At 41.3% G+C, this 11,636-nt stretch overlaps 1 protein-coding gene across 1 annotated transcript in view; it reads right to left on the reverse strand.

The window, feature by feature from the left end:
- The window catches only part of dlg5a (discs, large homolog 5a (Drosophila)), a 69,343-nt gene extending 64,568 nt beyond the window's left edge, over nt 1-4,775 (reverse strand). The window contains 1 exon segment of the mRNA XM_014215443.2: nt 4,013-4,775. Coding sequence (XP_014070918.2) covers nt 4,013-4,313 — 301 coding nt within the window. The 5' untranslated portion in view covers nt 4,314-4,775.
- Nucleotides 4,776-11,636: the final 6,861 nt, after the last annotated feature.

The following is an 11,636-nucleotide window of genomic DNA, read 5'->3' on the forward strand; positions in this document are numbered from 1 at the left end:
TACATTTTCTCCTCTCTTCCACTCCTGACTGCATGTGCTGCCATATAAATAATAGAACAGGCATTTCCTCCCCATTCAGGTCAATGACGCCAGAATTGGTGGACATTGCAAGTGTACCCATAGAAGAAAAGCAGTTAGTAAAATACGTGCTAAAATTTGCTGTGATTGGTTGATTCAACTCAACTGACATTACAAAAAAAAGACATTCCACTGCATAAGCCACATAAGTTAATATCATTTGAATGAACATTCTACATTGCCATGGGAATTATTGCATCACAAGACCAAGCAGCAATTGCGTGTGTACCAATGAGTTGACCAGTCAAATTGCCGAGGTTCAAAGCCTGTTGCAGTCAATCTATTCAATGGTTATTTTCATCACGGTCTTCACCCATAACCGTCGGTTACACAGTTATACGGTAATTGTGCCAGCCCTAGTGCACACAGCTCTGAGCTGATTTGAGGTATAGCACAGTCGCCCAAAGGCAATGGCCCATCTTCTACACACACCACACAGTGAGGGAGGGAGTAGGAGATTGAGTGGACCCAAACACAGCATCCTGTCAAGGAGCATTGCGTCACACCTTCCTCTTTGTGTGTGTTTGAATCAATGTCACAGTCCGTAAGTAGAGTTACAGGTATAACTACTCTATAGGTGAAACAACAAAGCACTGCAGAGGTCTAAGAGAAGTCTAACAAAGCACTGCATAAGACAAAGTCAAAGCAATGAAATTGTTTCTGATTATTACAATGTGTATGAATGAAATCAGCTTGAAATGCTCTAGCATGGTTTCTTATCGGCAAAGCACTGATACTGGTGGTCTACATAGGCAATATATTATCATATTAACTAAACTAAATAAAACAATTATCATATTGGCAGGTTGATGGACAGGATTAATTTATTTAATATCCTATTAAAATAATTAACATAATAAACAAACGTGGAATTAGGGCGCTGTGTTTTGTGCAATTATGTGACATGCCTGGATTTAGAGATTCAATAAATGGTGCATAAAATAAAAGGGACAATATTTCTCTCGGTTTCCTTCAGCAGCCATATTGAGAAGGTTGGAGGAGAACCCTGCTTTGAACCATCCCCACTCCTCCTTCAATGCTGTCACTGTCTACGTGCATGCAAGTGTATGTGTGTGCAGCTTTAAGTTAGAGGGGTGTGTCTCGGTGTGTGCGTGTGTCTCTCAGTGAAGGGCAGAGGAAACCTTCCAGTGAGTAAAGGCAAAGGCAGCCAGTGTGAGAGAATGGCTTAAGAGCAGGTTGTTATCAGCGCAGATCACACACACGCACTGGAGCTCAGTCTTTCATCTCTACGCTCCCTCTCTGCTTGAAGCAACTAGGAGGCTCATCTCCACTCTCTCACCAGCCAGGCAGCCTGGTTAAATGCAGTAATCGTGTCAGCCTGAATCGCTGCACTAAAGATAATGAAAAGTGTTAAAAAATACCTCTCCACTACATCTGCCTGCCTCGCGCTCTCTCTCTCTCTCTCTCTCTCTCTGTCTGTCTGTCTGTGCTGAGGCAGCAGCAGCCGGGAGGGAGCAGGAGAAAATACAGAAGAGAGGGCTGTGGAGGCATGATAATACACGTCTCACAGAGAGAGCTTACAACAGGCAGGCAGCGTAGAGCTAATCCTCTGGTGAATAACCACCATGAACCCACTAGGGTTGCGCCCTAAACGGCACAATATCCTCTATGTAGTGCACTACTTTTGACTAGGGCCCATAAGCCCATAGGGTGCCTTGTGGGACACAGCCAAGTGTACATACATACAGCCCTGCTGCTGCTCCTCTCGTCTACAGCAGTAAACACCAAGGTTGCAAATTTCAAATGTTGCAAGTGTACCAAATGCAGTTCAGTGAGTGAACCATGCCTGTGTGATGAGTGACCTTGCATGAGACCTGAAGACTAGTGTTAGAACTCTTCATAATGAAAGTTGTCATATCAGTCTTTCAGATGACCAGACTAGGCCTATAAAGTAGACTCCTGATAAATACAACGACTTGAGCCTGTCTTGATTTAGCCTAGTCTCTCCTCTCCCCACACAGCCACTGTCTTAACAGACATTTTAATGGTCTCGTATAGGCCCACTACTGTACATGGAAAATAGAGAATATGACTGGCGCCATATTATGGATTTTTAAGCATGGTTATACGTACGCACACCCCGCAAGGATTGATATGAAACGTCACGTCAGCCGCAAGAGCGTTTCCATGGAAACAAGTCAGGCTATCTGTGAGCAAATAACATAAGAGGAAGCACTTGTCTTTGGATGGAAAAGCAAATTACATGATATTAGTATTGGAAACCATTGATGACAACTTGGGAGATTGTTGTGCACATCTAACCCTACCTAGAATAGGCTACTGGGCAATTTCACGGAATTATGCTGAGACTGATTTTTTACTTTAAAATGCATGTAATAATTTTTTTTTTTTTTAAACAAACATTGATTTCAACGTTTAAAGAGCCATTGCAGTCAAAAACAGGATTTTCCTGTGTTTTATATGCATTTCCACACTATGCGGATGAAATATCCTTTTTAGGGTAAGCGCTGTTTCAAAAGACAGCTTGACATTTCAGCCTGTTTTGGTGGGATGGAGTTTTGGCCTGCCTGATGACATAACCAGATTAGTTAATAGACCAATAAGAAAGAGGGTTCCAAACCTCTTTGCCAATAATAGCTATTTTTAGTTCTATTTGACCATTTTAATTGAAAACAGTAAGGTACTTAAATTGTTACCTGCAAATGATTTAATATGGAGATAAAAACCGCTGCATTGGACCTTTAAAAAACAATACAACTCTATGAACAATGACTACTTTAAACAATTTACACAGTTAAAACATTTTACTAGAAAAACTGCGCAGATGCATAGTTTGGTTACATAATTACGGTAAAATTTTCCTCAGCAGTTTTATTCTGTTACAAAACTTTATCTGCACAGTTCTTCCTGTAAATGTGTTTTTGTAAAATTGTCAGTGGAAATTGTTAAAAGTAGTCATTGTGCATATAGTTCTATGGTTTGATCAAACTTTGAAATCAATGTTTTTTGGTTGGTTTACATAAAGTGAAAAGGTCAGGGTAATTTCATTACCATGGAATTGCCCTACTGCATTTCATTTCCCCTAATAAATCTAAAGTAAAAGGACAAATTAGTTATTTGAAAAATCTGAAACCTAAATACAGTGAAATAGACCCATCTGTATCCTATACATTGTAGAATAGGTATAAGTAGGCTACTCCACGATTTTACTACAGGCTATGTAGCACACATTGCAACTGTGCCGAATAAGTTGGGGCCTGGATATATGAGGTCTCTGAAGTGTCTGTCTGGAATAAATAAAATATGAGGTTAAGAGCGAGCCGGTAAGCGAAAGGTCGCTGGTTGGAATCCCTGAGTAGACTTTGTGAAAAATCTGTCATTGTGCCCTTGAGCAAAGCACTTAACCCTAATTGCTTCTGAAAGTCGCTCTGGATAAGAGCATCTGCTAAATGACGAAACTGTTCTCATTCAAAGGGAGGGTTGGCAAGCGTGTTGATTTTTCATCTACTGCCTAGCCAGAGTAGCGAGTCCACTCACTCCCATGTAGCAAATAGTGATGGAATTTGGTTTTAGAGCCTGTGGCATCTATGCCTCTGCTGGTGATTACTAGATTTTTAAGGTGAAATAGTGCTGTGGAATGAACAATGTGATGCTGAAACGGAATGGAACTTTAGTAACATATTAGGTTGTTAGCAAAGTTCTCAAGTTTTGGCTTCGAATTCGGCATATCAACACCCCTAATGTAAACATACTCTGCTAATAAATGTAAATGATAATGACCTAGTCAATTATCCATAGAAGTATTGCACGGGTGACCACCCTGTATGTTCATTATGAGACTTGGGGTAGCAGTACAACTTGTTCAATATCTCAAAGGCTGTGTAGAGGAATGTAGCAAGCATGCATCCAACATTTGCGTGCAAAAGTGTTGCATGCGTGCATGGTGCCTTACCGGAGGAATGGTCCACGGGTCCACCGCCGTTAGTAAAGAGTGCAGAATACAGGTCAGGGTACGCCTTTTCCAAGGCCACACACAGCTCGAGGAAATGGTCGCTTTCCTTGTTCACAAGCATCTTCAAAAGCTGGTCCACTTTTTCCGCGCTGGAAGAGCAGTTTTGGTCCAGTTCGAAGCGGTCGAGCTGGCTCAGAGTACCGGAGATTACCAGCAACTCTATCAGCCGATCGGCGTCTGTTATAGAGTCCAGCAAGTTTTGGTGGAATTGTTCTAACAACTCTTTGTGCTTTGGCTCCATTGCCGTTCGCTTTAGTTCCGTAGCTAGCTAACTAGCTAGCAGACTGGTTAGCTAACGAATCCTCGGCTTTATTTCTCCAAAATGACCCCCTGTCCGATAAGCGGACAAGGAACTAACTTCCTAATTGTCACTTGTATGAATTTTGCATTACAGCCATGACATATAATGGCATGGGAGAGCAGTTGTTTATAACAAATAGGAAAAGGCACAAGAAGCCATATTTGTTGTCTACGGCCGTTGACTGCACTAAACAGAGATACATTTTCCCAGCTTACTTACGTCTGGCAACTTCGTCCATTTTTGCGTTATTCCGACGAAAACCTGCCTAACACATTTGCTTTTTCTATAAAGCACTAAACCGACTCAACTGCTAGGAAAACTATCGTAACTCTCTCGCCGTTCCCCACTTACACTGTATCCTCCGCCATGTCTGGGCTGTTCAGCAGCTGCTGCATGCTGTCAATCAAATTCCCATACAATGCCATGTAAGGTAAAAACGGGGCGGGCCTTGCCCCAAGACACACCTGATTTTTCAATGGGCGTGCTCCGTAGTACGTTCTGAAATTGCAGGCGGAAAAGATGACAATGGATCATTTATTTTGCATGAAAACGTTTCTGTGATACATTGTATCAGAGATACAGTACATTGAAGCAGAGGCAGTAGTGACAACCAACTTAGCAAACCATTGTTCTAGCCACTTAAACATTTTCTTTGGTGTCCAACATAACCATTTTGGTGAGATGAAGAGATTTTTGATGAGATTGATATAAATATAAATTAATATATTTAGATATAAATGAACATTTCTGATTATAACATATTGTTTTAATTTAAAATGTTCTCTGTTTTTTTACATTGCAAAATATACATATGATAGGAACCATTCTTACCAGTGTGCCAACTGTACCAACAAGATTAATACATTTCTACCACATTGCTGTGCAGCCAAAATGAATTGAAGAGAGGCAGCAACCAAGAAGATGAATACCATGTTGGTTGTGAATCAGATCAAATAGTCACTGAGTAGCAGACCTGGGTTTAAATACAATTTCAGGTATTGAAATTACATTTCACGACATGTATTCAGATAACCATTATTTGAAAAAAAATCAAGAGGTTGAACATTGGAATATATTTGTAAATACATTTGGAAAGTATTTGAAAATAGTCAAATACACTCCCATGCATTTAACCAAGGTATTTTAAAATAGTATTTGAAGTACCGGTAAGTATTTTAAAATAGAATTTGGTCGACTATTTGGTTTTTACAAATAAGCATTCAAGTACTCAAATAAATGTACTAGTTTTAGGCTGTGTATTTGAAAATACTCAAAAACACTTTTTTTTTTCTTTAACAAATACTCAAATACACATGTAGTCGAACCAATGGCTGTGTTCAGTACGAAAAAACGTAATGCAATGTTCAATTAAACAGAAATGCTGCTGTTCTGAACAACCAGTTGTAAAACTGGGAGGGTTTGGGCTGTGGGTTGGGAAAATCTGTCAGCATGTCAGCCTTTAAATACATCACTCATTGCTTCAAGCCACATCCCACCACACCCACCAAATGTAGAAAACGTACCTCAAAGTCTGTTCAAGAACGTTGAAGAACATTTTGGGGAATCATTACGCAATGTAGTATATTTTAATCTAACTGAATGCACCCCAGGTCTGCTGAGTAGTCATAACTAAGTGGGATGGTGGTTATCACCCGTTGTGAAGTCGTGAATACCAGTTGGATACATTCACGTGCTTTGAACTCGTGAGAAATGGCAATTGGCTAATGGCCAACAAGCTGCGTCAACCATAAACTAAAAGTACAGCTATCATGCTTGTAAACAAATTATCGTGTTCAAAAACCATATTAATAGATTGCTTTTTATAAATAATGTTTTGTTGTTGCATTAACTGCAGAAAATGCTGTTATCAAGGTAATTTCCTTAGTAGGTGACCTCAGAGGTCAGCATGTGGGAGAAGTCTATCAGCTCGGGATGATAGACGAGTTTCCCACTAGTAACTACCAGTTGGAGGGGCGTTCAAGTAGATGTTTCTCAATCTTAAGTGGTAAATACCACGTTCCCACTTGGTTATGAACAGAAAGTAGTTTATGGAGCAACTGTCATTCACCTTCAGATTTGTTTCAGAAACCATTGCAAATCAACATCAATTGGAGTGATCAGGGCAAACTCACAATGTTCACAATTGTATGACTTGGTTTTTGAAGTTAGATGTGATTTGGCCCAAAAAATGTAACATGGTGAGATTGCTCACATCACTTTTTTGTTTATCAGTTAGTTTTTTAAACAAATCTGAACTGTGAATGACCATCCCCTGGCCCATAGACTACTTTTAGGGTAGTTGAAAAAAAGAGCCAAGTCTAAAGAAATGAGGGTGACAAAAATGTCCAACTTTTTCATAGGGGGTCTGGGGATTTTATGAAAATGTAACCTAATTTCCACCTGATCCACAGCATGGTTAAACATTCTCCATTTAGACAATGTGACATGTAATTCTCATATGCTAAAATGGAATTCAGCTGGATCTGTAAGGAGTTTGGCTAGCTCTGAATCCAGATTTCTTGGGGGACAAACGCCTGTAATAGCAAGTAGCAGCGAAGAAACACAATGTATATTATCCAGGTCAAACTCAAACCCTGCAGGCTGCAGGAATAGTGTTCAATACTTCTCTGGTCACACTTTAGGCTCACAAACTCATGCCAAGATAAGGATTAGATTCAGATGTCCCTGTCCAGCAAGATTGGAATGCTGGAACTGTTGATTACCAAGTGGTGGAGCCAACAAGCTATTGCACCTTATTCTTCCCTATGTTGAAACATGATCTTCTCAGCAGACAGATGTCCAAAAGGGAAGATCAAATCTTCATACATATTAGTATTCAATCTTCTCTCCATTTTGGTTTTCTCTTTCATTGTTATCCATCCACAGGTTTGTCCGTCACTGAATCAACTATAAACCCCTGTGACGATGACTGTAAATTAGAGGTTGAGTTCCAACACTTACCTGCATGTTCAAAGGTGGGTGGGTGCCTTTTGCTTTGCTATATACAGTTGAAGTCGTAAGTTTACATACACTTAGGTTGGAGTCATTAAAATTCACTTTTCAACCACTCCACAAATCATTTTTGTCATTTTTCCAACAATTGTTTACAGACAGATTATTTCACTTATAATTCACATTATTACAATTCCAGTGGGTCATAAGTTTATATACACTAAGTTGACTGTGCCTTTAAACAGCTTGGAAAATTCCATATGAGTGTCTTCCATTCCCTAATGCTATGAATAAGTTCTGTATCATGGCCATCAGATACATCTTAGGTTTTAACAATTCAGAGAATCCCTAGAATGCCCTGGAAGTCAAGTAAATAGAAGATTCTAAGAACTCTGTGGATTTGTAAGAAATTCTAGAATGGATGCCCTGGTCTTCTCCGTGCCATGTATGGATTGTTGCTGGGCTGATGGTGTCTGTGTATGGAAGGTCATGTTAGCCGTCATTGACAGCACACTTTTACAGATATTCCGCAGGTTTGAAAATATTCAGCTAAGACCCTGGCTACTCAATCTAAATATATCACCCGATTTCCCTGTATAAGTTTCAAAAAAATGCTGAAAATCTGTTTCTCAGTAAGTGGTTTTAGGAATAATGCTGCACTACTCACACACAAATTCTGATTGCAGAAGAAAATATTAGTCTGTAAAAATAGACAGGATTAGTTATGAACAGATGCCTGATGTTCTTTTCCAGCTACAGGGACTAAAAATCACCCCAAAACAATCAACTTCACAGGGATAATGCTCATGTGACCGGCTGTGTGCCTAATACCTATGTATTTACATGGTAGTTAGTGTATATAGGAAGATAAAGTGCACGTACAATGTAGTTACACATTTTGGCTTTTTATCAACCGCTAATATGACCATGGTCTCTCAGCGAGCACCGTCTGTGAACTGCACTGAGCTACAAGGCATTACTGCCATCTAGGGGCCAGAATGAAAATAACATGTATGGCAGGTAGAGACATTGCATCTCATAAACATAAATCTAATCATAAATGCACCAAATTAACATTGATCACATGTATTAACTATTGGCCTCTTGATTATGCCTGAACTCCAGTCCCAGTGTCTTCTGTATTGGAGCAGAGTTTATTGACCAGTGTGAAGAAAAGGGTCAAGGGAAATGTCAATTTGTTTTCATTCATATTTATCATATCAAGCACCACCTCAACACATGTGAAAAGGGCAGTGTTTCCAATGACATCCGGTGTGTATCATATGATTTTAATCAACTATGACCTTTGGCTACTTTTGTCTACTCATAATTGATTAATAAAATCACGTGATGCACACCAGATGATGGCATCGTAAACACTTCTCCTCATGAATCTTTTTGACTACAAAAGAGAGGAACATGCCTTTTTCAAATATATTGATGTTGGGATGCTCCTGAAGATGATGAATATAGATTTTTAAAATGGTGTAATGTCCCTTCAAATGTGTGGGGTGAGTCATCCCTGAACAGGAGAATGATTTATCATGTGGAAGATAGTCAGTGGTAACGTCTGCAGGACCAGACCCCAGGCCAGTGGATAGAACCCTCATTAATAAAAACATACTCAGGTACAGCCTATGGATGAATTATGTGATGACTTATGTGACCCCCCCCGCTACTTGGAACACGACTAATCCACGACTGGTCTATCGACGTCACCACACAAGGAGGCAAAAACAGTCTTTCCTCCATCGCGACGTCCCTCTAAGGCCCTTCTGCTAGCTTGCTAGCCCCGGCCTGCTAACTGTCTGAATCACCGTGTCCCCAGCCAACCCAACCATTCACTGGACCCATATGTTCACTTGGCTACGCATGCCTCTCCCTAATATCAATATGCCTTGTCCATTAAAATGTAGAACCAGGAATAGATATAGCCTTTGGTTCACTCCAGACCTGTCTGCCCTTGACCAGCACAAAAACATCCTGTGGCGTTCTGCATTAGCATCAAATAGCCCCCGTCATATGCAACTTTTCAGGGAAGTTAGGAACCAATATACACAGGCAGTTAGGAAAGCTAAGGCTAGGTTTTTCAAACAGAAATTTGCATCCTGTAGTACAAACTCAAAAAAGTTCTGGGACACTGTAAAGTCCATGAAGAATAAGAGCACCTCCTCACAGTTGCCCACTGCACTGAGGCTAGGAAACACTGTCACCACCGATAAATCCACGATAATTGAGAATTTCAATAAGCATTTCTCTATGGCTGGCAATGCTTTCCACCTGGCTACCCCTACCCCGGTCAAATGCCCGGCACCCTCCACAGCAATCCGCCCAAGCCCCCACCATTTCTCCTTCACCCAAATCCAGATAGCTGATGTTCTGAAAGAGCTGCAAAATCTGGACCCCTACAAATCAGCCGGGCTAGACAATCTGGAATCTCTCTTTCTAAAATGATCTGCCGAAATTGTTGCAACCCCTATTACTAGCCTGTTCAACCTCTCTTTCGTATCGTCTGAGATTCCCAAAGATTGGAAAGCTGCCCGCGGTCATCCCCCTCTTCAAAGGGAGAGACACTCTAGACCCAAACAGCTACAGACCTATATCTATCCTACCCTGCCTTTCTAAGGTCTTCGAAAGCCAAGTTAACAAACAGATTACCGACCATTTCGAATCCCACCGTACCTTCTCCGCTATGCAATCTGGTTTCAGAGCTGGTCATAGGTGCACCTCAGCCACGCTCAAGGTCCTAAATGATATCATAACTGCCATCGATAAGAGACATTACTGTGCAGCCGTATTCATCGACCTGGCCAAGGCTTTCGACTCTGTCAATCACCACATTCTTATTGGCAGACTAAACAGCCTTGGTTTCTCAAATGACTGCCTCGCCTGGTTCACCAACTACTTCTCTGACAGAGTTCATTGTGTCAAATCGGAGGGCCTGTTGTCCGGACCTCTGGCAGTCTCTATGGGGGTGCCACAGGGTTCAATTCTCGGGCCGACTCTCTTCTCTGTATACATCAATGATGTCGCTCTTGCTGCTGGTGATTCTTTGATCCACCTCTACACAGACGACACCATTCTGTAAACCTCTGGCCCTTCTTTGGACACTGTGTTAACTAACCTCCAGACGAGCTTCAATGCCATACAACTCTCCTTCCGTGGCGTCCAACTGCTCTTAAATGCAAGTAAAACTAAATGCATGCGCTTCAACCGATCGCTGCCCACACCTGACCGCCCGCCCAGCATCACTACTCTGGACGGTTCAGACTTAGAATATGTGGACAACTACAAATACCTAGGTGTCTGGTTAGACTGTAAACTCTCCTTCCAGGCTCACATTAAGCATCTTCAATCCAAAATTAAATCTAGAATTGGCTTCCTATATCGCAAACAAAGCATCCTTCACTCATGCTGCCAAACACACCCTCGTAAAACTGACCATCCTACCGATTCTTGACTTCGGCGATGTCATTTACAAAATAGCCCCCAACACTCTACTCAACAAATTGGATGCAGTCTATCACAGTGCCATCCGTTTTGTCACCAAAGCCCCATATACTACCCACCACTGCGACCTGTACGCTCTCGTTGGCTGGCCCTCGCTTCATACTTGTCGCCAAACCCACTGGCTTCAGGTCATCTACAAATCTTTGATAGGTAAAGCCCCGCCTCATCTCAGCTCACTGGTCACCATAGCAGCACCCACCCGTAGCATGCGCTCCAGCAGGTATATCTCTCTAGTCACCCCCAAAGCCAATTCCTCCTTTGGCCGCCTCTCCTTCCAGTTCTCTGCTGCCAATGACTGGAATGAATTGCAAAAATCACTGAAGCTGGAGACTCATATCTCCCTCACTAGCTTTAAGGACCAGCTGTCAGAGCAGCTCACAGATCACTGCACCTGTACATAGCCCATCTGTAAATAGCCTATCCAACTATCTCATCCCCATACTGTATTTATTTATCTTGCTCCTTTGCACCCCAGTATCTCTACTTGCAAATTCATCTTCTGCACATCAATCAATTGTAAGTCGCTCTGGATAAGAGCGTCTGCTAAATGACTTAAATGTAAATGTAATCACTCTAGTGTCTAATTGGTATATTGTAATTACTTCGCCACCATGGCCTATTTATTGCCTTACCTCCCTTTTCTTACCTCATTTGCACACACTGTATATAGACTTTTTCTATTGTATTATTGACTGTATGTTTGTTTATTCCATGTGTAACTGTGTTGTTGTATGTGTCGAACTGCTTTGCTTAATTCTTGGCCAGGTCGCAGTTGTAAATGAGAACTTGTTCTCAACTAGC

Source organism: Salmo salar, chromosome ssa01, assembly GCF_905237065.1.
Source record: "Salmo salar chromosome ssa01, Ssal_v3.1, whole genome shotgun sequence".
Classification (NCBI taxonomy): domain Eukaryota; kingdom Metazoa; phylum Chordata; class Actinopteri; order Salmoniformes; family Salmonidae; genus Salmo; species Salmo salar.